Source organism: Tarenaya hassleriana, unplaced genomic scaffold (assembly GCF_000463585.1).
Source record: "Tarenaya hassleriana unplaced genomic scaffold, ASM46358v1 Cleome25, whole genome shotgun sequence".
Taxonomy (NCBI): domain Eukaryota; kingdom Viridiplantae; phylum Streptophyta; class Magnoliopsida; order Brassicales; family Cleomaceae; genus Tarenaya; species Tarenaya hassleriana.
The window spans coordinates 1,491,978-1,518,680 of record NW_010965775.1 but is presented as its reverse complement, the minus strand read 5'-3'; the positions used below and the strand labels follow the sequence as shown (position 1 = coordinate 1,518,680).

Sequence of the window (26,703 nt, the reverse complement as noted above, 5' to 3'; positions counted from 1 at the left end):
TATTTTTTGTTAAAAGATTATATTTATTTTGATTCGTGTAACTTATATTTGCAAAGGTAAATTGGACCATTTTCTTTGTACTTGGATTTTTTTTTACCAATTTAACATCACAATGAAAATATCTTATTTAGTAAGAAAATTTTAATAATTGACTGCTCATTCATTCAACGCCCACCAATTGGTCACACATTTCATGGAAAAATCATTTATTTCAAGGCATGACAGAGACACAAAAAGTGAGAAATTATGACTAGTAGGATGGCACAAATTGAATAGTCTAAAATTATCTTGACTAAATTGAATTAAGTTTGATTTAAAATTAATTAGATATATTTTTATTATATCCAAGTAAATATAAAAATATTTCATACAATAAAACAGTCTTTACACAATAAAAAGAGATAAACTCTCGTCATTAAAAAAAATATAAGATCATAAACAGACTATAAAAAATAATTTAATTTTTAATCTAGCAAAAATAGTTGAAATTGTAGAATTTTTTTGTATATATTTTTTAAATTAAATGATTGTTTATAATAGTTTGTATACTTATATACTAAATATATTTTATTTTCTCTAAGAAGAAACATTTATATCATATTATATATATATATATATATATATATTAATGAAATTTCGACAAAGCAAGCTGTTGGACCGTCATAAGCGCGTGAAAGTTTATCGCTCAAAAACCTCTATTTGGTGTTGGTGCCACCGTCACTTCCCCAATAACCCCCAAGTAGAAATTATTAACACATTAAACAAATAATTTTAATTATTAATTAAATAAATTCTCGTGATAAAATGCCTATTTCTCCATCACGGTCTCTCCCCTCCCCGTTTAACAGATTCGATTCAGATCGCACACTCTCCCTCTCTCTCTCTCTCTCTCTCTCTCTCTCTCTCTCTCATGGTGAACTCCGGTGACACCTGAACAAGAGGAGAGCTTCTTGTGGATCCATCTAGAGATTCTCTCTTCTTCTCCATGGTGAGAAGCCTAAACAGATAATTGAGAATGGCATTCCTTTCTCTGAACTCGTAATCAATGACACTGCTTGTTTCTATGAATTGTTTGTCTAGCACATTGTAAAAATTGAGCTATCTGAAGCATCTTCAGAAGAGGAACAACTTGAGCTGCTAAAATGAGTTGAGATGAAAATTTGTTTGGGACCTGTCAGTACTGAGCCTGATGTCAGTGGTGCTTCTGTTTGGGTTTGAGATGCAATGTTGAGTTGAACCGCAAGGGGTTGGCTTCCTTGCTCCGGGTCCGTGGTACATGCCTGTTCTACTTGCTGATCGTGTTCGCTGTCTGCGCGTTCGCCATGTCGTCTCTGTTGATTCAGAATTCGATTACATCGGTTTTCTGGCAAGGTAATGTGAAGGGTGGGCAAGTGAGGAGCCGAATTAGACTAGGGGCTACGTTGAAGTACGTGCCTGGAAGCGTTGCGAGGAGAGTAATTGAGGGTCAAGGGCTTGATCCTTTGCGGTCAGTGGTTAGGATCGGCGTTCGACCGCCGAGGCTGGCTCTGGTGAGTTTTTCCTTTCCAGGTTCTTCTTCTTCTTCTTCTTCTTCTTCATTTTTTTCGTCTTTTGTCTCCCTTCTTTACAAATGCATGAAAGAGAGTGATTGCTAGTTTGGGAATTGCTAGATCCGGAGGAGTAGCTTTGGTGATTTGCAAGTTGCTGTGTTTATTAGTTTTACCACTAAGTGAGTGAGGTTGAAGAGTGTTCAATGTGGTCGATAGAAAATTCCGGTTCCTTTCCTTCTGTGACATCTAGATACGCAGTTAGGCTTAGAGGATATAAGTGTATAAAGGAAACCACGATCGCTAAAGTTTAGAAGAGGAATTATACCACACAAAAAAAAAAGTTTAGAAGAGGAACTATCATTTGGTTCTGGACCGGGAATTTACATCAACAAAAGTTTTGTATTGGATGGAACTGGAGCAGAATACTTTGAGGATAGAATTTGTATTGTGAAGAGATTTGATGTGGACCCGAGTTTATGCTCGGTTAGACAATGTTTGGACCCTCTGGTGTCAATCAAGGAAACAAAAAAGGCTGTAGTTGTGTGTCTTCAGCGCCCTGACTAGACTGACAAATCTGGGAAATAAAAAATTATGGCCTTGAGGCATGTGGTAGATGCTGCATTTTGAGGTCCGGCATCAAAGTTATTTTGTAAATGTGTAAAAGAGACTAAAGAGTTGCATCGAACAATCATACTTGATATTCGCAGTGTGATTTTTGTGGTTAGTTTCAATTATTTTGTGACATGATTGACAGTTTCCAGACAATCTTTGGAAAATATTGGATGGATGTCAAATCATGATCGCAGTTGCATTCTGTTATCTAATAAACTCCTAGAACGAGGTACTCTTGCATTTTCCAAAAGATTTCTGATATCAGGCAGTCCTCTTCCTGCTAGGGGTCTTCGTAAGTATTATTGAAGCATATTATCATGGTTAATTATCAAGCATCTTTAGGACACAGTTGCAAAAAATTTGTAGTAGTTTATACATGGAGATGCTCTTTCAGTGAATCCTGCATCCTGTTTAGTATCTTGTGGATAGATTCAAATAAATGAATCTCTCTAGGACTTGTTCGCTGATGATACTAGTGGAAATGCATGTTATGTTTTGCTGCTATGATGGTGTTACTCTGCCTCTGTTGGATTTTTCATGATAATATTTCTGTGTTCATTTATATATATGTGTTTGTCAGTCACCTGCATGCTTTTTATTTTGATGAATGACAGATACTAGGAAATTTGGAGAAAGATCCGCGGACATTAATGTTGGTTACTGTGATGAAGAATCTCCGAACACTAGGTTATATGCTTAAGGTAAAGTTTCCATTGCATTTTATGCATGTAGCTCTCAACACTCTTCTACAATACTTGCCTGTCTTTTCTTTTGCTAATTAGCGGATCGATTAAATGCACGATCTGAAAATTTTGAATAGAAAACTATATGGTTATAGACCAACTGTACTTGTTGTCTACATAGAAACACTTATGATGTTAAAAGTTGACAGGGCTTTGCGGTCAAGAATGGTGAATCACGTTCTCTGTGGGAACAATTGGTTGGTCACATTACAATTTTGGTTCCCGATCAACTGGGGCACATTGATTGGACAAGGTAATGTGTTCTCCATTTTCTCAAAAAATGGACTTTAGCTTGTCCTAGCCATAGCTTGGTGCTAGTTTCCTGAAAACATGATTATTGGTTACTTTGTCAGTTTGTTGATTTTTTTTTACTTTACCTGGATAAATTACATCATATCATCTTCTGCAGCTTTGAAGGTGTTATAGCTGATTCAATTGAAGCAAAGGAGGCCATTTCAAGGTGGGTGAATTAAGTATGTCGACTTGTCGAGTTATCCCTATATCATTACCTTTAGTCTGCATTTGCCCTGGCTGAATTTAGCTGTTTTGACATGCATTTCGTGCTTATCATTTGCAATAGTCCATAATTTTATTTGCGATATTTATTGCAGATAATTAGATGAGAATCAGAAAGCAAAAGCGAAACATGAAGCCTAAATATCTTAATCGATTGCTCTTACTTAATATGCCATTGTTTTTTTTAGCAAAATTCTGTATTCACAAGATTTATGGAGAACCATTCAACGCCAATTTTCCTTGTAGAATTCTTAATTTTGACTTGTATGTTTTTCTGTCGGTTTGGTTCAACACAACACGACACAGCATCCTGAATCTTTTGGTTCATGTGTTTCTTGGGATAGCTATTATGGCAAGAAATTATTACCCCCCACCCTCCACCCACTTCAAAAAAAACATGCTATGTGTTATACCTAAACAGATAATTGAGAATGGCATTCCTTTCTCTGAACTCGTAATCAATGACACTGCTTGTTTCTATGAATTGTTTGTCTAGCACATTGTAAAAATTGAGCTATCTGAAGCATCTTCAGAAGAGGAACAACTTGAGCTGCTAAAATGAGTTGAGATGAAAATTTGTTTGGGACCTGTCAGTACTGAGCCTGATGTCAGTGGTGCTTCTGTTTGGGTTTGAGATGCAATGTTGAGTAAGTTTCATATCTTTGCAGCTTTATGCAGGAGCCTTTCCGTTCGGTACCACTAATATGGATAATTCATGAAGATACCCTTGCACGGAGATTGCCTGCCTACTTAGAGATGGGCCAGAATTCTCTTATTTCTCATTGGAGAAGTGCCTTTGGAAGAGCAGATGTTGTTGTTTTTCCAGATTTCTCCTTGCCGGTAGATTTCTATCCTCAGTAACATCATAATTCTACTTCAAGTTCCAAAAATCTGCTGTGTTCTACCTGATCTTATTCTTGATGTTCAGATATTGCATAGCGTTCTTGATGATGGAAACTTCTATGTGATTCCGGAATCTGTAGTTGATGTGTGGACTGCAGAAAGCTACTGTGAAAATCACACAAAGCAAAAAGTTAGGGAAGCTAATGGATTTACTGAGGATGACCTGGTTATTGTGGTGCTTGGGAGCTCTTTGTTTTACGATGAGCTTTCCTGGGATTATGCTGTGGCAATGCACATGCTAGGGCCACTTTTAACACGATATGGGAGGAGAAAAGATTCAAGTGGGTCCTTTAAATTTGTTTTTCTACATGGTAATTCCACTGCAGGACACAGTGATGCTTTACAGGTAATAAACTCTTTGGTAGTATCATTATTTCCTCCCTCCCCTTGGTTTTGAAAGTCCTTGCTTCAACTAGAAATGTTGCGTATGTAAACATGTCTTGCAAGTGTCCCTTCAAGTTTTTATCACTTGCTCATTTAGAAGTGCAATATTTACATGGTAAGGACATGTCCATGTGAATGCTGCATTGATTCTGGTATGTATCTATGGAGTACATGTCTGTTTCCCTCACGGAAAGTATACTCTGGAAATGAACTTAAAAATATTTTATTTGAGTGTGCAACCTGATATAGGTGGTTTGAGATTTTCGGTGATGGCTTAATTGATTCGTAATTATGGAATTTGTTAATATGAATGCAGGAGGTCACAGCAAGGCTCGGGCTGAAAGAAGGCACTCTTCAGCATTTCGGCTTAAATGAGGATGCCAACGGAGTTTTATTGATGGCTGATATTGTTGTTTATGGATCTTCCCAAGAGGAAGAGAATTTTCCTCCTCTCGTTATTCGAGCAATGAGCTTTGGGATCCCTATCATAACACCTAATTTTCCCATCATGAAAAAATACGTGAGTACCCTATGAATATCCTTCGGCTGCCTCTTTGTTTGTTTGATCCTCTAAATGGCTTCTCCGATTGCAGATGGCTGATGGAGCTCATGGGATAATTTTCGAAAGACATGATCCCAATGCATTGTTAAAGGCTTTCTCACTCATGATATCGGATGGAAGAGTTTCTAAGTTTGGTCGGACAATTGCATCTTCGGGAAGACTGTTGGCCAAGAACATAATGGCATCAGAATGCATTACTGGTTATGCTAGACTTTTGGAGAGTATACTTCATTTCCCATCAGATACTTCCTTGCCAGGCTCTGTTTCCCACCTTCAACAGGCAGCATGGGAGTGGAATCTGTTCAGGAAGGAGATAGGACAGCAGAAAAGTTACATTCATGATTCGGATAGCACTGGTGCTTTCATTGGAAGGCCTGGAGTCGTTTTCCATGTTGAAGAGACGTTCATGGGAATCATTGATTCAAGAAATCCTGTTGACAACGATACCTTTATCTTGTCTGAAGATCTTCCTTCCAAACAAGATTGGGATGTTCTCGAGGAGATAGAGCAAACTGAAGAGTATGAGAGAGTAGAAACAGAGGAGGTATCACATTCTGCTGCCGTCAGGCATATTTCTAGGTTCTCTCTAGTCATTTTTCTGCTTGTCTTGCCTGGTTTATGTGCATTATTTTTCAGCAATAAAGGCATTTTAAATGGAATTATTTGCTTCCTCTTTTGATATGTAGTTAGAGGAAAGAATGGAAAAAGGTGCTGATGACTGGGATGAAATATACCGAAATGCTCGCAAATCTGAGAAGCTTAGATTTGAAGTGAACGAAAGAGATGAAGGAGAGCTAGAGAGAACTGGTCAGCCTGTGTGTATTTATGAGATATATGACGGAGCTGGTGCCTGGCCATTTTTGCATCATGGTTCACTGTACCGTGGTCTGAGCCTGGTAGATTTCTCTATTCATTTGTGTCTTATATTCTATCTAGCTATAATTACATTCCTTTATCCTTGCCGTTCCTTTTTGGCGCTTCCATGATGCAAGCTTCGATTTATGTTACTTGTATTATCCTGGAAAATCATGCTCTATAGTATTTATCACACTGCTAAAATAGTTAGTTTCTGATTTGTCCCTTCGTCATGCAGTCCAGTAAAGCTCGGAGGCTAAGCTCAGATGACGTGGATGCTGCTGATCGATTACCTCTACTAAATGATACTTATTGCCGGGATATCCTTTGCGAGCTCGGAGGAATGTTTTCAGTTGCCAACAAAGTGGACAGCATTCACATGAGACCTTGGATTGGATTTCAGTCATGGCGTGCTGCTGGCAGGAAGGTAATTCCGTTTTAACTTTTGTCTTGTTGATCATCTTGTGTTGAAAAATGATTCACATGAGTTGGAGTTGGTAATATATCAAATTAAATATAAAACTCTACCCGAAATTCCAATTGTAAAAACTTCTCTAGCGATCATTGAAGAAGGCACAGTGTATCTACGTCTTTGTCTGTAACTTCTCCTTATACTCAACCAGTGCTTCATTTCTTGTGGAGACAGGCTTCGTTGTCAGCAAAAGCTGAAATTGCCCTGGAAGATGTTATACAACAAGTCACCAAGGGAGATATCGTATATTTCTGGTCACGATTAGACATGGATGGTGGAGCTCTCGGAAGTAAAAATGCCCTAACGTTCTGGTCCATGTGCGATATTTTGAACGCAGGAAATTGCAGGTACTCTACTCTGCTTTGATTATTGCATACATTGTGCAGATACCGACGATTTGCTACCCTGTCAATCTCTCATCTCCTCATGTATTACTTACTGAAAAGAGCTTCTCATATACTTGAGTTCATAGCATTTGATTTCAGACTACTGATACTTTTGATGTGAGGATTTATGAATAAAACCTTGTTATCTGACCAGTAAGAGTCCTTTCTGGGAATTCAGATCTCTCATCAAAATTGTGTTACTTATTCCGTTTTTGCCTCTGGTCACATCTGTTTCCCCAATGTTCATTGACGCAGAACAATTTTCGAAGATTCATTCCGCCATATGTATGCATTGCCTGCACATGTCGAAGCACTTCCTCCCATGCCAGAAGATGGTCATTACTGGTCTGCCCTCCACAGTTGGGTGATGCCAACTCCATCTTTCCTCGAGTTCATCATGTTTTCGAGGTAACTTTCCCAAACAACTCACAACATATTCAACTGTCTTTCCTCGAGTTCACCAGAAAGGCAGAAACTTACCCGCTCGATTGAACCCTCCGATCCCAGGATGTTTTCGGATTCTCTTGATGCACTTCACGACAAACCTAACGAAACCAGAACATGTTCACTGGCTTCATCAGATCTCGAGGTAAATCCCACGTTTCTGTCTGACTTTTTATCCTTACACCCTCTTCATCATCCATGATTGTTTCCAATGATGAGCAGAGAAAGCATTGCTACTGCCGGATTCTGGAATTGGTAATCAACGTCTGGGCTTATCACAGTGGAAGAAAGATGGTTTACATAAATCCTAGAACTGGCTCTCTCCAAGAACAGCATCCTCTACCTCAGAGAAAGGGATTCATGTGGGCAAAGTACTTCAACTTCACCTTATTGAAGAGCATGGACGAAGACCTAGCCGAAGCTGCAGACGATGGTGACAACCCAAGGGAGAGATGGCTATGGCCATTAACCGGGGAAGTACACTGGCAAGGTGTATATGAACGGGAACGAGAAGAGAGGTACCGGTTGAAGATGGACAAGAAACGCAAAATCAAAGAGAAACTTTACGAGAGGATGAAATATGGGTACAAGCAGAAATCTCTAGGAGGATGATACGAAAAAAAACCGAGCTTTCGGGTTTCTACTAACACGTTTTCGGGTTCAGTCCCCGAGATTTTTTGACACGAGGAAACTCGCCGGAGCAGATTCACCGACCAGATCGAAGCATGTTTGGCAAGTAAGGATTCTTTCTTCCTGTTATTTGCTTCACACGAAACTCAAAACTCAGTTTCTTTTTTTTTTTTTTTTGGCAAACTGATAGATTTTATAGTATGGGTTTTTGATGGTTTGTATATACATTCATTGGTACCAAATTTTTTTATGATGATAGCAATAACCATCTTAGCTTTAGTTTTCTAATCTCTTGTTTTTAAAAGTCACTTAGCCAAATATCATGAAATCTGTAGTCTTGATTGAGTACTGCTACGCATCTTTAGGGTTTGGTATTTGGTAAACCCAACACTTAACCTCTCAATTTTTTTAATTGCCCTTTTCTCCCACATCTAGTAGTATCCTATGAGAGTGTGTGTGTACACACACACATATATACACAAACATATATATATATATATATGCCTGTTAATTCAACAAGTTTTCATCTCAATGCAATTGATATAATAGGATATATTTTTATTATTCTTCTAATAGAAGGTGAAAATGAGATACAAAACGTAATGTTGAATTTTAGAAAAATGCTTCGAAGTAAAATTTTCTATTATTCCGGTTTGTGTTCAAATAACAAAGAAAAAGAAAAATTATGCAAAACTATATACAACAGAAATTTAACCAAACCAAATCCGAGATATGTAAATTAAACCGACTAAATTAAAATAAACGGTCGATAACCCGTCACAAATTCTAATATAAAAAATATATATATATATATATAACTCAAAGATGGCCATCATGATCCTTATCTATGCACGTTTAGAATTTACTTGCTTTTGTTGTCTCTATTGTACATTACAACCATACAAATATTAATCTACTAATATTTAAATTCAAATAAGAGTATTTAAATTTCATATCATTACAAAACCAACAAAGTAAACCTTATTACAAAAAGACAACCTATGGAGATATGAAGTGGTAACAGTTGAACGAGTGTTTTTTTTGTGTACCTATTCACTTAATACCAATACACAAACATACATACATACATATATATACATATATATATATATATATATATATATATATATATATATATATATTATAAATACCTAATACTCAAATATATTGGTGGATTTTTAAATCCGAAAATACTTGCGGAATGACATATTTCAAACCTCTTATAAAAACTAGAGAACTTTAATGTAATATTTCCAGAGGAAAACAAACAAACACAGTCTCGGAAATGAGTGTGTGATATAGCCAAAAATTTCAATTTAATTAACCCATCAAACAAATATATTATTAAATCTAAACGCGTGTAAATGGTCGCTTATTATAAATCAATTTCAAACAGCTGTTGGTTTGGTCGCTATTTTACTTAACAAAATTATTGTCTTTTTTTTCCCCATTATAATAATTTTATCATTATAACTTGAAAAATAAACAAATTCGAACATATGTAAATGAAAAGGCAAAAAAAAAAAGAATATACCGAATATCAAAATAATTCAAAATGTGTGCATATATAGGAAGTATAATATAAATAAAAGTTAAAATAATGCCTTTTACAAGAATGGAAAGAGTAAATAACGAAATGAAATTAGAAAATGGGTGGATTTTCCACCAAATGGTGATAGACATTTAGTGTAATCATAAAAATGTATAACAATTGTATGCGTGTTACATATACCTGCATGTGCACTACTGCAATTATATATATATGGAATTTATCTTTGAACGACAAAAACTTATTGTTCCCACCTTCCCTTGCAAGCTCCCTCTCTAACCCTCTTTTCTCCACGCATATATATATACATACATATATATATATGCACATGTGTATATGTATTTGTGTGTGTATTCATGTGTATGTATGTATGTCCCCCCCCCCCCCCCTCAGTTTCGGTTCTTCTGCAGAGAAAACTGTCCAAACCCACGCTTACACCAAAACAAGAAAAGAAAAAAGTCACGAAGAGAAAAGAGAAACTTCACAACATATACATACATATACAGATATATATCATATATAGAGATCCATACATATATATACACATACGCAAACATGGATCTTGAATTACTACAAGATCTGCCGAAATTCAGTTCGTTAGCTGCGATCAAGATCAGATCCCGCGTCGACAACGGCGGCGACGGCGGCGAAATCTGCACCACGCCCACGTCGGAAGAACACAAGATCGGCCCCCCGCCGGCCCCTGCGAGTCTCAGGTCATCCTCGTGCAAGAGGAAGATTTTGTCCTCGTCGGAGATCATTAACCGTGACGACATCGACCGGTTCTTCTCCTCCGCCTTCGAGGCGGCGGCGGCTAAAACGGCGGAGAAGCGACGGAGGAGACGTTACCATTCTCGAGCATGAAGGTGAATGCGTCGGAAAAAGGAATGGTCAACTCTGGCAAATAAAAATATTTAATTATATATATATATACATATATATATATATATATATATAGTTTATGTATCGTGTACGAGCGAGAGATAATATATGTTGCAATCTTTGTTCGACGGATTGAATAAATGTTCTTTCGCTCTGATAAAATACAAATGAACCAACAGACGGTCGATACCCAATTAAGGAATATAATAAATTGATTATATCATAGATTTTAATCATACTTAGATGGCGTTAAATGAATCATTTAACATTTAAACATTATATAACCCAAAAAAATAAAAATATTTGAAGGGCGAAATATAACAAAATTGTGTTGAAAACGACTTACACATGTAGTACAGTCCATTAAATGCCTAGTAATCGAACCAGGTATATATATATATTTACAAGATCTTGCTCCAGTCAGTTCTCATTTATTTTTTTTATGTGACGCAGTAAATGTCAATTTGAAAATATTTTCTCTTAATAAATGTTTTTTTTTTTGTAATTTTGCAGCCATTAAATAATAATAATAATAATAATAATAATAAATTAGTAATTAGGTTTGATCAAAGTGCTAATGTCGTTTAAAGGGTTTTAGGTGCTGATTTGGTGGAGATGACGGTTGCGTGCGTTTTAAGTGTAATGGGAAGTAACAAACGCGAAGATTATGATACCTTGATTTAAGTATTTAAATAATAATTTATTCATCCAATAATTACCATACACTAAATTCTATTTTATAACGAAATTAGTTGATCCGAAATTCCATGTGCCCTTTGACATTTGTGTATATATATATATATATATATGTGTGTAAGCATTGATCGAAGAAAATGACGAATATATTATGCCTATCGTATTTGGTTACAAAATAAAATAAAATTTATAATCACATGGAATCATGATATAAAAATATATTCGTTTTTAAATGTAGTGGAGCCATATCGACGCATTGAAATGGTCATCTCGTTTTCGAGAAGTTATTTAGTTTGGCACGTTTCGACAAGTTATGAATTTTAGCATTAAAAATCATTTAGCTGTTACATTCATTTTCCGATTTTCCTTATCCCTATTTTCCATGTTCGGACACAAAAATTTATTGCACACAAAAATAGAGGAAAATCCCAAAACAATTAAAAAAAATCACCCAATGATAATTGTAGGCCAGATATTTAGGATTTTGGGCTTGATTTTGATTTTTTATTTTTGGATTCAGTTTTTTTATTCAATTATTTTTTTTTATATTTGTTCGGATTATGTTTAAAAAATATATATTTCTTTTTAAAGAGAATTTTATTTTTAGTTCGATTTTCAATTGTTTTATATTGAGCTCGGTCTAGATTTAATTAATCTAGTTTTAAAAAATAATACCGAATAAGTTCGATTGGATATGATTAGATATTATATGATTCGCTCCAAGTTTGCATATCCTAACTGAATTAATCATTTAGAATAATTGTAATCAAATTATTGTGTGACAACTGTGCGGTCATATAATTAGTTAAGAAATCACATTTAAATATACATTATCAAATCCTAATGGAAATAACTCAAGGCTCTATAAATAAATAGTTGAATGTCTGAATTTTCCATATAACACATAAAATTTTAAATAGTTGTATTTAGGATTACACGAAACTCATATTTATTAATAAATATTAAAAATGAGAATATATTACCCTAAAGGCTAAACTTTAGAAATCAAGGTTCCAGTTTTAGTGAAATGGGCCGTTTGGGCCGTGGACTTGTTTTTGGGTAATGAAAGCACGTGCCTTAACTCTTAATTGTTAGGCCCACCACTCGCGTTTACCACATCCTCGCAGAAGAATTTACCCACGCGCGAAGAAAGCGCGTGAGTTCCACTTCCCCAAAAGTACGGGGCCACGTAGTTTGCTGTTTTTGGACACATCTGAGAAGTGAGAACCAAGCGCGTGAGCTCTTTTGTGTTTTTTTTTTCATATAAGCAAAATAATCAAGAAAAAAAAAACACCTAGCCTCAAAATCCCATGGATTATTAATATCTTTTAATTTAATAATTTTTTAAAAAAAATATCCTTTCCAAACGAGCCAAAAAGCATAACGAAGTGTCAGTATATATATATGTGTGTGTGTGTATATATGTATGTGTGTGGCAAATTGATCTCTCCATCGAGAGAGAGAGAGAGAGGGAGAGAGAGAGAGATGGGAGAGATAAGTTTCACAGAGAAGCAAGAAGCACTGGTGAAGGAGTCATGGGAGATACTGAAGCAAGACATTCCCAAACACAGCCTTCACTTCTTCTCACAGTAAGCACACACATATATATATATATACACACACATACAATACAATACATATATATATACGCATATACATGTACGTAACTGTGTGTATATATGAGAACAAACAGGATACTAGAGATAGCACCGGCAGCAAAGAACATGTTCTCTTTTCTAAGAGACTCCGATGAAATCCCACAAAACAACCCCAAACTCAAGGCTCATGCTGTTAAAGTCTTCAAGATGGTACGTATGTGTGTATACGTATATACGTGTGTAGATTCACTTCTTTATACGTATGTATATGTATGTATATGTATGTATATCATCTAATAAAATGTTTTATCGTCTTTATGGTTATATGGTTAGGGGGTGACGAAAGAATGCGTTGAATGTGATATGTTGGAAACGTATGTGGTCGCCATGTGCCTTATCATATGCACCTTTTGGAATCTTTTAAGTCTTTTTTTTTTTTTATATAAATGTATTTGGAGATTTTGTCTCCATTCATGGAGAAACAATGTACACAATTTTCGTAAGATCTTTTGATTATAAATATATATCTTTAAATTAAATTTATCGAATTCAAATAGAAAATAAAACTGAAAAACCATTAAAAGTCTGAATATCCACTAAAGATTTTCAAAAGATAAAACTAGTTTTACAATTATTTGAAGGTAACAAAAAAAAAATCATGATTTTTTTTCATATGCGTGTTCTTTTAAAGACCAGAAATATATATATATATATATATATATATATATTCATATATATGTGTGGGTGTTTTTTTTTTTTGGATGGCAAATTGAGAATAGACATGTGAGTCGGCAATACAACTAAGGGAGAAGGGAGAGGTGATTGTGGCTGATACAACCCTCGAGTATCTGGGCTCTCTTCATCTCAGCAACGGCGTTCTCCTTCCTCACTTTGAGGTTTATTATATCTTATATATATATTCTCCCATATTGATTTATATAAACCTCTATATTGATTTGGATGTAAATGCAGGTGGTGAAGGAGGCATTGCTGAGGACAGTGAAGGAAGGGGTCGGAGACAAACACACGGAGGAGATGAGGGAGGCTTGGTCTCTAGCCTATGACCACTTGGCTTCTGCCATCGTCGCCCACATGAAACCCGGCCCTTGAAACATAGCCCATTCATTGTCCCATATCCACATCTTCTACATTTACATATACATATACATGTACATGTGTATATATACATGTTTGTATGTGTATGAATAACTATAAGCATGTCATGTGATGTGTATGTTGCTATGTTGCTCTCTCAAGCTTCCTTCCTCTTTTGTCATTGTGATGTTGTGTTGATTCTGTTTTAATGAATTTGCTGTTCAATTGGAGACATCATGATTCATATAAAATACAAATTTTATATGTATGTGAGTGTTTTTAAAGTTCAACTTGATTACAAACCCCTCAAAAGATCAAATCTATGCACCTTTTGGTTCTGAAATTAGTCCCACACATGATACATGCCCAAGTGATACATTTACATGTGTCAATAATGGCCCATTGTCATGAAGTTGACCAGTTATTGCAGTTGCAGAAACCATGGGAATATAAGGAGGTTATATGTAAAGCCAAAATGTGTGCAGAAAGATGGGAAACACATGATGGGGGAATGAATCAATGAAGGCAATTTTCTATAAGGTTTTACTCCCGACTATACACAAGTGAATATGAAGGTACATGAGATGCCATGAACAGACATCGAGAGTCATCAACTCACCCCAAAACCCATCCGACACTTTCTTCTCCTTCAGACATCAACCACTTCCCATGTCCTTTTCTTCCAAATCTCTCTCTCTCTCTCTCTCTTATTCTGTTTCTTGCTTCTTCTTCTTCTTCTTCCTCTTCTCTGTTTTGGGACTTACAGAATGGAGTAAGCACGGACGACCTCCACGATCGGAGCTCTACACAGAGGGCATTTCCCCCCGCTCCTGACCAGCTCGTTTGCGCATTTTGAACAAGTGCACATGTGCCCACACCTGAAGGTTCATCGATGAAAATACGTTACACAGATGACTTCGGGATTGTTTTAATTTTACTCTTCTGTAAGATGCAAAACAAAAAGGGTTCGAGCAAATACCTGTACAGGAGTGCATCGATGTGGTTATCGCAGCAGACACAGCAAGTCCCTTTTCTTACATGACTCCATCTCGACCCATCTTCTGATGTTTCCGGTCCCAGACCTGTTGCATCACCAGTTACTACGGTTATATACATACATATACACACACATATACACATGCAAGTTTATGCATACCTTTGTCACCAGCAGATCGGTTTAAAGCAGCAGAGACCTCTTGCCTGACCGAACGCTGAAGCTCCAACTGCATATCCATGCAGGCCTCAAGCATTCTCTGCATGTGGTTCATGCCTTGTTGAAGTCTTGCCATGTCTGCTCTCAGGTCATTCATCATTTCCCATTCCTAACTCAAGAAGAGCAGCATTGCTTAAGATCATTACACTATCGAGAAACCTTTGAAGCAATAAAAGTAGCTTATACGTTATTGGATAGGTTGGTTACAGGCTAGGAATTGCTTTTTTAGACACCAATGCAAACTGACAAATAATATCACATTCGCATATGCTGCACTGGCAACCTATGAGGACAGTTTGTGTACCATCATGCCAATCATCATATGACTACCCAAGTTTGCATCATAACATTGCACATTTAGATGCTTGGATTCTTTCAGCACCCAGAAGAATAATCAGAATGAAGAAATACTGGTTTTTGTATAATATGAGAAGCTAAAGCACCTGGAATAATGCAGTAAATGAAAAACCCTATAATTCTAGAGCTTACCATGTCAGACCGATGCATAGAATGACGAGGCCAACTAGTGTGATGTAAATCCTGATGCCATGTAGGCCGGGGTGGAGGGACTGGTGGGGTCGGTAGCACTTGTGGCGGACGATTGATGCCATCAAGCTGGTCATCATTCCGTCCAAAGCCTTGCTGCGCTTGATCACGTTCTGGGGAATCAGGGTTTTCTGCTTGCAGGTCCCCTTGAAGATCCCAATCCACATGAGTACGTCCTCTCCTTTCAACATATGATTGTATCAGTTGATCCAGACTTTCACGGAAATCACTACGTAGTAGATTAGAAACACTTCTCCTACAATAGTTAGAAAAAAAAATCCACTAAGTAAACACAATCCACCTTTTTGTCAGCACCTTGGTTTAAAAAAGCGCGAGGCGTCGCGAGGCGCCAAAGGTCAAAAAAACCGAAGCGCGAGGCGCGAGGCGGAGGCGCACGCCTCACGTATGTGAGGGGCCTATCATTTTTATATCAAAATATATATATATATTATAGTTTAGGTAGTACAGATTATATACTAACTATATCAACATAGATTATATAATTTAGTTAGTATACTATACTTATTATATATAAATAATCAAAATTTACAATAATATAAATAAAATTAAAAATAGAATGATAGATAAATATTATTTGTTTTGATAAAAAAATTAACTTTTTAAATATCACCAATGCATATATATATAATGAATCTTATTATTTAATTTGTATAGTATATCTATATGTATATATTTAAAAAGAATAATCTTAGTGGACGCCACTTATTTCTTCCACGTGCCTTTCTCAAGAAGGCTCTCTCACACAGCACACTTGCCCACGTTTTCCCCTTCTTCAATTTTCATCATTTTTTTTTTCAGAAAATTTGATTTTTTTGTGATTGCACCGCCCCATATCTCAGAGGCGCGCGACTCACGCCTTGTACAGAGCGCACTGAAAGGCGCGCCTAGGACCGCTTCCTGTATTTCGCCTCGCCTCCAAGTCTGGAGGCGATTTTCTTATCGCTTATGCGCCTCCACCGCCTAGGCGCGCCCCAGGCGCGCTTTTTTAAACTAAGGTCAGCACATTGTCTGAAAGTTATAGTTACCTGCTTAAGAGCTCTCTGAGTTCCATGCTGTAAACATTGTCATCATCCGGTGGATGGAACCTGTTAAATCTTCTCAATGGTACCACACGGCGACTCCTTGGGGCATCAGACAGTGCCTCGGACCAGTTTCCATCACCTTGTCTAGAATCATCATCATGCCAAACACCATGGACTTCGCCCATATGAGCTTCATTTGTATTTTCAGCAGCTTCTTGGCGCAAATCATTGTCTGAGTTTTCTTGCAAGTTTCTTTCTGTGGGTCCTTGACTGGTATCTTCTTCCCAATTTCTATCAGCATTTGCTTGATTGCTTTCCAACCTGCTTGTTTCGTCAGGCAAGAGGTGACCACTGTTTCCCTGTATATAAGAACTCAATCTTTCATTGGTTAGATGCTGAACATTCTCAGCTGTGTTAGCCATAGCTCGAGCATTCCTGGAATTGTTGCTGTTATCGTCATCAGTGATACTAGTATTGCTGGTAGCTTGTCCTCGGACAATATTTTCCAGCCTGTTACGGAACCCTACCCTGTCACAGGACCAAAACCAGCGTTGAGGATTTAGCCAGAAATAAGCTGAATTCTTATGTCTAACAAACCAAAAGAATCAAACAAAGGAAGTTCCTCCAACAGATCAAAATGAAAAATGGCATTAATCATTTTACACATGATCTTCTTTGAGCATGAGAGAGACATTTAGAAATGCAAGGATATAAAAATATAAATTTATATCCTCATCTCATCTTAGCGTAATACACATATCTGCAATGAAACACATCTGATCCTTTGATTTAACATGTTCTACAAGTTTTACCATCACTACACTTCGTCAAATACCAAAACAAAAAACGATTAACCTATCCAACACGAGTGGGAAAGAAGTTTTACCGTAAGCCAGAAACCGTATGGCGTTCTCTTAGTTGAAGAAGTTCACTTGCCGCCATGGAAGGAGCTCTCTCTTCATCTACAGGCCTCTCGTTTCGCAAGAATCTTCCTCTAAGAAGTGACTACAGAAAGTACACAGCATTAGGATTTGAGGTACAAGGACTGAAGGCTCTGACATTCTGATAGTAGATGATGTTTGTAGTCCACTTCTTGAAACAGAGACATAAGTTTTCGGTAATTGAGAAAATTAGTCAATCCCAATTTGATTTTACAGCTCCTAACTTGTAATTCTTCAGTCTATATAGTCTGAATCTAAAAATGTTGTCAATGAGAAAACAGAGATGAGAAAGATAAGCAGATCTTATCTTATGGTAATCTGACCTGAATCCGGTTGCGATGAGCGAAATCAGACACTGCACGATGCTCCAACAAACCCTGAAGTTCCCTCTGCCGTTCTCTTTCAATCCTCATGAGCAAATCAATTACAGCCTGCCTTCCTCGTAGCCTCAGGAGGTCTCGACGAATATGCTCTGGTTGCCCTTCTTCATTTTCAACTGCTAGCCCTTCACGGATCTGGTCACCTTGTGCACCATCACCAACCCTATCAACTTGTGCACCAAGAGATCCCCGATCTTCTCTTCTTCCTGCCCGAGTCCCTCTCTGCTGACTTGCCATTTGCATCCATTCCCTAATAATCCGGACTCTTTCACGTTCAGTATCACCGAGCCACTCTGCTCTACGATTATCATTTCTCTGGCTTACATTGGATGAAACATCATTAATACCACTCTCCACCCATCCACGAACAATTTGCCTCACCCTCTCCCTCTCGACTTCACCAAGATCAGGAGACTGTTCCCTACTGGAAGAATTATTATCCCCACGCTCATTTCGCACACCCATCTGATCATTCGACCATGCACCATAATCAGTCTCGCTCCCACTCGAGTCCCTTACACTCCCATTGATTTCACTCACCTGACTCTCTGACCCATTTAAGCTTACCAAGTTAGTATCCGAATCAGAATTTCTTTGCTGCCTTAGTCTTTCCCTCACCCTCCCACGTGCTCGGTTCAGCACATGCTCATCTTCCAGCTCCCTCCACATCTGCAGGATTGCAGATGCTTGAGTGCTAGGCCTCTCAGTAGCCCCCTGACGCCTAGAGGACGGAGACTGCGACTCCCTAAGGAACGATGAATCAAGCATTGAGACGGTTTGTAAACCCGCAAGGGCAATCAATTCAGACTCACGGTTCCTCCTCTCAATGGTGGTAATCATCTCCTGAGCCTGCCGAGCAGCCCAGCGGCTCAGAAGCCGAGACTGGCGCCTCCTAGAGGATTCAGCCAAATCGTCTCCTTCGAGTTCGGACCTCCGTCTCCTCCTAACTAGCTGATGATCATCCTCATCATTATCGTCATCTGGGTTATGCGTCGAGCTGCACGACCCGAAAGACATGCAATCATCCAAGTGTCCTCGCATGAACTCCTCCAATCCACGCTCAAACTCGGAACGAGCATCATCCGCAGATTCCGGTTTTTGCTGCAGAGGCTGAATATCTGTCATCCTCACACCTATAAAAAAAAACTCTCTCTCCTTATTACCACCTACAATTCTTCCTTCAATCTAACAACTTGCAGAGAGCAAGTTTCTTCAGAGAGATGAAAAAGACCCAGAAAACGGGAGTGAGATGCAAAAGCAGAGTCGTATGAATACAGGGAGCGCCATAGACGTTAGGTGCTGATACAATCCATGTGACGAACAACCCAAGAACCCCATCAAACTCAAAAATCTAAAATCGAATCATCATTGCTCCACAAACCAAGAATCAGTCCCTAAATGCACAAACGCCCTGTATCCGTCCTGATAAATCGATTCGAAAATTTCAGAGCCAAAAGTTCTCCAATTCATATCACCTGATAACAATCATCAGCCAAATCAAACGACTCAAACCCTAATTCCACTTCCGGAAATCGAAAAGGAACGAATTCCGATTCTTTCGACAGAAGTCACGATTAAAAAAAAAAAAAAGAACCCAAATAAGAAATCAACAGGAAGACTATGATCAAATTAGCGAGACATACATCTGGAAACTCTTCGTCAATGGCGAACACAAAATGAATAAAAGTGCAACAAGAAGCCTAGCTCCCTTGGAAAGAATTGGTCAAAATTCATAATCAAACACAGAAAATTTGGGTAGAGATCGAAGGAGATGACGAGACGATGATCGGAATTTATAAATGATGCGAGAGAGGGGGAGTTTTCTGAGGGGGAGAGAGAGAGAGAGACAGAAGATTTTAGAGAGAAGGGGGAATGGCCATTAGATCGATAAAAAAGAAAAATAAAAAAAAATGATCACTCCTTAATTGTCTTTTTCTCACAATTTTAAAATTGAAATCATTTTTAATTTCCTTTTTTTTTCCCCTAATTTTTTGCTTTTTAAGAGAGAAAGGGCAGGCGAGTCTAAAGGAAGGGGAGGGAGCATGACTGCACGGAACGACACGTGTCAATCTTATGTCACTCCACTTCACTTGCTTACGCGGAGTTTATTTTCCTTTATTAATAACAATGAATTATTATTATTATTATTATTATTATTATTATTATATTGTTATTATTTGTAAAACAAGAACATTTCATAGACAAACATGATTGATAATAGTATGTAAGAATTGTTATAAAATTGGTCCACATACCTTTTTGTGGCGATCTCACTCGAACAAAAAAAATATATTATCTGTTTTCGTAGATGGATTTAAATAAGATTTGACAATTAATGAATATTCTAGGGTTCATGTCAATACTTCTTCCAATTATCCAATGCCAATTTATATATGTGTGACCAAAATATTTGTATCATAGCAGTATTTTAGTTCTTGTAAAACGAATAATATTAAGAGTCATATGAAAAAAAGATGAACTGTCAAATATCGTGAGATTTGCAACCATAATAATCTTTATTGAATCCCATCTAATATTAATAACTTTATTCTATTATTGATTCAAAATCTTAGAAAAAAAACTATGCATATATATAATTAGATCTTATAAAAAAAAATATACAGTGACTAAAACATATTTTTGATATATTGTATAGTATCACGTTCTTCATCTCAATTATGACATCTTTTTAATTAGTTAGTTTTTTCCTCAATTTATGTTCTCAATCTCTCACTGATGAATTTCCCCCCCTATGAAAGCTAATTTATTATATTTTAAATCCCTTATTCTTCTACCCTCTCGCACTTCAATACAATACAAAGTTTTTAAATATTTTACAAAGTTAATATAAAAAGGTATAATACAAAATAAGATTGCATATGCATTTCACATCTCCAATAAAATAAAATGAAATATATATATATATATATATATATAGAGAGAGAGAGAGAGAGAGAGAGAGAGAACTTGGAACGTGACACATGACCACAGTTTAATTATCAACGCGAAGTAATCTTTTTAATTTTGAAAATAAAGTAATTTAAAAATACACACACACACACACAAATATATAACATTAAATACATAAAAAAAAATTATAGTCTTAGAAATATAAAAATTTTGGGGGGGAATGTTCAATGGAGTTGCTTTCTCGTAAAGTGAATAACAAAGCAAGTTTAATAAAATCCAAGCAATTATTTTTGTCAGATTTTTTTAATACACGCAATTAAAGCACTAATGATCAATTATTATTCTTCTTCTTAAAATAAATTAAATAATTGGATTTTAATGGATATAGGCTCCTTGGTTTGATTGCTATGAACCTTAGCTTCATCTGATGAAATGGACCCAAAATGTCTTACCTTTTCCAAGTTGACTCTCTGACTCGTCTTGTTTGTTTTATATTTGTTTTTATTAATTAATAAAAAAAAAGATCCACAAAAATATTCTTCTCCTTGGTAATGAAAAATAATAATAATAGTCTTTGTATAAAAAAAATACGCCTAATATGGCATTACTAAAATGAAATTTTTCTGTATTAAATTAGTCGACCGACGTTAAATTATAAACATAACCTAAATATAAGATAAAGACGTTAAACAAGCCAAACATAATAAAGTTTCTGTTTCAAAAATAGAATAATATGATTATGACTTCTATTATTTAAATTGTTCGGATTTTATATCTAGGTCGGCAAATATTCATTGAAATTACACATAATTATCTAATATAGAAATACTTGACGTCTATAGGTTTGTGATTTTCGAATCCACGCGTCGAGACGTGTGTCGTGTATCAGAGAAAAGATTAATGAATAATATATAAGTATTAAAATAATCAAAAGAAATATGAATGGAATTTAGGAATAAGCACGTGTCGGAGCTTAGATTTCTGCAGAAAAATGTTGGGCCTACCGACAACGTGTGGGTATGTCCAAATGCTACTTCCTCGCCCCCTAGTTCATGGTGTTTTTGGATCTCGGAAATTAAATAGTTGAAAATTTAGATAAAAAAACATTATATAATACTCCATTCGTTTCAAAATATTTGTAGTTTTAGATTATTTTACATGTTTCAAAATATTTGCCATTCTACATTTTCAAGACATTTTTTTTACAATAGTTTCCAATTTTATCCATATTAAATTCTAATAAATTATTAATGATAACATTATTTTTATCATTAATTAAATAAGGGTATATGTGACTTTTTATCTCTTTTCTTAAAAAATATGAAATAACCTAAAACAACAATTATTTGAAATGGAGAGAGTATATATATACACACACATAGCCTCGGTTGTAAAACCTATGTAATTTAGTAATACTTTACTGATAAAAATTATTATCCAAACACTTATAATATATGTTATTGAAAAAAATAAAAGTTATTCATTTAGTTTTGTCTGGACTAATATATATCTGAAATTAGTATTGAATTTTTTTTATTAATTTTAATTTAGTTACGGGGTATATGGTTCTCATCTCATGATCTCTATATCTCTGATAGTAAACAAAAAAAAAGTATTCAATTTGTATCGAATTTTATTTACATATAATACGAAAGTTGGGATTTAATTTGAAAGAAGTAAATGCATCTTATTTATAAATATTTAGCATTAATCAACATTTATCGGATCTTATTTAGATTATACCAAATCGGGATCTTCGAAAACAGAAGTGCTTTATAATTTTACGGATAAATAGTAATAAATATATTATAATTGGATCGATTTATGTGAATGAGGGCAATTTTACCAACCAAAATTCTTAACATGTCGGGTTCTCTATCCTTTTATTGCTCCAATATGAAATGTCGGTTTAAATAAATATATATATATATATATATATATATATATATATATAATATTATAAGCAAAATGTCCAAAAATAAGCTTGCAAATGCATTGGGACGATATACAAGCTTGCATGGATTATGGGTTGTGTTAGGTCGCACGTCTTTCACTGAAAATTATACAAACGTACGCTTTCCCCACATGCGTCTCTACCTACAGTTTCATTCATTTTATTTTATTTTATTTTAAAAAATAAAAACCATAAGTTTACATGTCCTTTCACAAAACGATTTTAAAAAGAAATGAGAAAACACCAGTCTTAATTATGCCCTAAATTTCGTAACAATCACAATATAATGTTTTTTTGGTAAAATATAATTATATCTATGTAAGTTTTGCATTATAATATATCAAGTTTTCCGATTTCATTTAATCGAAAGATTCATCCAAATCTGAATTTTCTTCTCATTGTTTCTGAAGAATACAAAAAGTGTAGTCTTGGATTGGATAATAAGTTTATCATTTCGAATCTTATATCCTGTAACATAATATTGTCCGCATATGGAAAAATAGATAATACGAATCCTTACAAATATACATCTTCCAGAAGAATGGGGAAGTTCAGGTGAATATTTGTTAACAAAATTATATGTAAAAGTCGACAAATATTGAAATGTCTGTTTAAATAAATATATATATATATATATATATATATATATATATATAATATTATAAGCAAAATGTCCAAAAATAAGCTTGCAAATGCATTGGGACGATATACAAGCTTGCATGGATTATGGGTTGTGTTAGGTCGCACGTCTTTCACTGAAAATTATACAAACGTACGCTTTCCCCACATGCGTCTCTACCTACAGTTTCATTCATTTTATTTTATTTTATTTTAAAAAATAAAAACCATAAGTTTACATGTCCTTTCACAAAACGATTTTAAAAAGAAATGAGAAAACACCAGTCTTAATTATGCCCTAAATTTCGTAACAATCACAATATAATGTTTTTTTGGTAAAATATAATTATATCTATGTAAGTTTTGCATTATAATATATCAAGTTTTCCGATTTCATTTAATCGAAAGATTCATCCAAATCTGAATTTTCTTCTCATTGTTTCTGAAGAATACAAAAAGTGTAGTCTTGGATTGGATAATAAGTTTATCATTTCGAATCTTATATCCTGTAACATAATATTGTCCGCATATGGAAAAATAGATAATACGAATCCTTACAAATATACATCTTCCAGAAGAATGGGGAAGTTCAGGTGAATATTTGTTAACAAAATTATATGTAAAAGTCGACAAATATTTATGTCGATGTATTGCAAAGTAAAGGTCTAGCATCTAACCCTATATTCCTTTTCATAATCTGTGTTATGTTTTGCAAATCTCATATACTATATAACATGTGAATAATATATAGTTTCTGTATTATGTTCTTTTTGTTTGTTTGTCACGTTTTTTTTTGTATTAATGTGTGTATATATATATACATACATATTATATGCAATATAGTTAACAATAGTCGCCATGCAACGTGGTGTAGATCTTGCATCTCGTGCATAGTTGTTCGTTGCTTAGGGTTTTAGCAAAGCTCCGGAGACTAGAAGCCATAATAGATAAGATCATCAACACCATTAGGTTAATATTACACTTTTGCCCCTTCTCGTCTCTCGGAGCCCCATTCTTTTCGAGAACAAAACCACGTTTCCGTTATTTGGACGATATATATATATATTTGGTCCGCATAGTGATGTAAAACGGGCTGGCTCGGACCGGCTCGTCTTGCCTCAGCCCGTTCGGTCCGTTTTTTTACGAACTATAAAAACTCTGATCCAGACTAAATTATCCGAGGTCCGAACCGACTCGCGAGCCATCCCGTTTTTATCTAATTATTCGATTTTTTTTTTAAAAATTACATGAAAATTAATCATTTAAAGTCTACATAACAATATTTTGAAGTCATACAATATAACATAAAATATTTAATATAACAATCCATAAAACTATATCTAAATCAAGGAAAATTAACAAAACCAAACCAACATAAAAAAGTGTAATACACCAACAACATCAAAATATAACAAAATATATACACCAACATCAACATATCATGAATTTTAATTTGCTATATAAACAGAAGAAGTGAAGAAATTAAAGTATGAAACCATAATATTTTTTTAATGTCAGCTCGCGAGCCGGCCCGGATGGGCTCGGGCTCGTCGCGAGCAGGCTCGTTCGGCCCGTTTTTATTTGGTCTTTTATTTTTTCGGTCCAATTCGCGGCCCGCGACCCGACCGAGCTAGTCCGGATGGGCTCGGGCTCGTCGCGAGCTACTCGTTCGGCCCGTTTTTTATTTGGTCTTTTATTTTTTCAGCACAGCTCGATAAAAAAACGAGCCAGCCGCGAGCCAACTCGTGAACCTGACTCATTTTGACATCACTAGGTCTGCATGGTCCTCTTCTATTGTATACCTCGTTAAATTAGAAACGGTTTTTTTAGTTATGAATTGGTCGATCGATGTAGTGTGTGTATTCAAGAAAGAAATCAAAACCAGGTTACAAAATATTGTAAGATTACAAAATATTTTAACGAATTAATATAAATATCTAATCAAATCAATATATTACGCAATTTTGTCTATTTATTGGTTGTGTGAGGGGAAAAAAGGAAGAGAGATTGACAAGAGAACCGAAAAAATCTTCAAGATCTCTCAGCCTGTGTTTTTGTATAGTTGCTATTGTAACAGTCAATGACGTGAATGCTATTGGTTTGGTTTTATTTTGCTAAAGTGGGGTCCGATTCCTTCCTTATTTTATTTGCTTGCTTTCATATGTCCACAATGATAGGTCACATTCACATCATATTTTTTTTTAGATTTTTCTAAATTATTGACGTGGCATTAACAATGAGAAAGGAGGAGAAGATGAGTAAGTACGTACAGTTAGCTACAGAAGAAGAATAGGGATATTTTGCTTGACGAGCTTACGGCGGCGCACATTAGATCGAAGATACACGACAAGGCTATACGACGCCGATTATTACATTTGGGCCTGCTTTTTTAGTTTTTAGGCCCATATTCATTAGAAGCACATTATATATTTTCAGGCCGATAAAGTCCACCGTCCATAACCTCATGTTGTTTTTTAATTTTGTCTTAAAGAATTTTTAAAAAAAAAATAACCAAAAGGAAAGTGGAGATGCGGGGTATCGATCCCCGTACCTCTCGCATGCTAAGCGAGCGCTCTACCATCTGAGCTACATCCCCTTTATTCTTTAGAAGTGTGGAAACTAAAGAAATAAATACAAATTTTTTTAGCAATAATAGAATATAATCAAATTTTGATTAATTAAAGTACAATGATTGAAAATTTTCAGAATAAATACAGTTAAAACATAATGTATGGACATTTCTTAATTATTCTTCATCTAATATTTTTGTTCTTTTCATAACCCATTCTATATTAGTTTTATTACTATATATGTATAACATTGACTTGGTAGAATGGTGACGAGCACACAAGTCACCACTTCCCACCATGATGGATTCAAAAATAAAACACACATGCACGTACATTCATCCCCTCATCCGTAATTTTTAAAATAGATTAAAAAAGGGTTTTCAATAACAAGTGCGTTATCAAATATAATCGATTGACTTATAAATTTAATATAATTTAAATCTAACTAATCATATATATATATATATCTGTATCTGATTAAATGACTTTAGACTTGTATTGAAATTCAGAACATTTCCACATCAAACACCAAGTTAAGTTAAAGTAAAAGGATGAAGAACAGGAACCAATTTGGGTTTACGATGGAAAATGGGCATAAAAAGAAGCCCATGGGCCTAGTTATGTAATTTGCTAATATTGTAATTTTGAATTTATATTTAAATATACACATTT

The 26,703-nt window shown here is 35.5% G+C and overlaps 4 protein-coding genes and 1 non-coding gene across 7 annotated transcripts; 3 read left to right on the top strand and 2 right to left on the bottom strand.

Moving 5' to 3' along the window:
* Positions 1-1,239: 1,239 nt before the first annotated feature.
* On the top strand, positions 1,240-8,324 carry LOC104816682. The gene is made up of 14 exons (XM_019202878.1): positions 1,240-1,529; positions 2,756-2,842; positions 3,034-3,137; positions 3,294-3,344; positions 4,069-4,240; positions 4,329-4,649; positions 5,004-5,207; positions 5,281-5,793; positions 5,936-6,145; positions 6,343-6,531; positions 6,751-6,923; positions 7,218-7,370; positions 7,470-7,551; positions 7,629-8,324. The coding sequence occupies exons 1-14, from the start codon at positions 1,323-1,325 to the stop codon at positions 8,016-8,018; spliced, it is 2,856 nt and encodes a 951-aa protein (XP_019058423.1). The 5' UTR covers positions 1,240-1,322; the 3' UTR covers positions 8,019-8,324.
* Positions 8,325-9,975: 1,651 nt separating this feature from the next.
* On the top strand, positions 9,976-10,621 carry LOC104816448 (cyclin-dependent protein kinase inhibitor SMR1). Its single transcript, XM_010545288.2, has one exon. The coding sequence runs from the start codon at positions 10,141-10,143 to the stop codon at positions 10,447-10,449; it is 309 nt and encodes a 102-aa protein (XP_010543590.1). The 5' UTR covers positions 9,976-10,140; the 3' UTR covers positions 10,450-10,621.
* Positions 10,622-12,584: 1,963 nt separating this feature from the next.
* On the top strand, positions 12,585-14,088 carry LOC104816447 (non-symbiotic hemoglobin 2). The gene is made up of 4 exons (XM_010545287.2): positions 12,585-12,752; positions 12,857-12,971; positions 13,541-13,657; positions 13,734-14,088. The coding sequence occupies exons 1-4, from the start codon at positions 12,586-12,588 to the stop codon at positions 13,869-13,871; spliced, it is 537 nt and encodes a 178-aa protein (XP_010543589.1). The 5' UTR covers position 12,585; the 3' UTR covers positions 13,872-14,088.
* Positions 14,089-14,300: 212 nt separating this feature from the next.
* Positions 14,301-19,849, bottom strand: LOC104816446. Of its 3 annotated transcripts, none has more exons than XM_010545284.2 (9): positions 19,623-19,848; positions 19,289-19,454; positions 17,923-19,164; positions 17,545-17,663; positions 16,662-17,186; positions 15,559-15,871; positions 15,013-15,178; positions 14,836-14,938; positions 14,301-14,734 (listed from the first exon to the last, which is right to left on the bottom strand). In XM_010545284.2, the coding sequence occupies exons 3-9, from the start codon at positions 19,102-19,104 to the stop codon at positions 14,617-14,619; spliced, it is 2,526 nt and encodes an 841-aa protein (XP_010543586.1). In that variant the 5' UTR covers positions 19,105-19,164; positions 19,289-19,454; positions 19,623-19,848; the 3' UTR covers positions 14,301-14,616. The 3 variants fall into 3 exon arrangements, with proteins under 3 accessions (XP_010543586.1, XP_010543588.1, XP_010543587.1); XM_010545286.2 differs by having other exon boundaries at positions 14,563-14,734; positions 15,559-15,796; positions 19,623-19,849; XM_010545285.2 differs by lacking the exon at positions 19,289-19,454 and having other exon boundaries at positions 14,563-14,734; positions 17,923-19,112.
* Positions 19,850-25,984: 6,135 nt separating this feature from the next.
* Positions 25,985-26,057, bottom strand: TRNAA-AGC. Its single transcript has one exon. It is a non-coding gene; the product is annotated as a tRNA-Ala (tRNA).
* Positions 26,058-26,703: the final 646 nt, after the last annotated feature.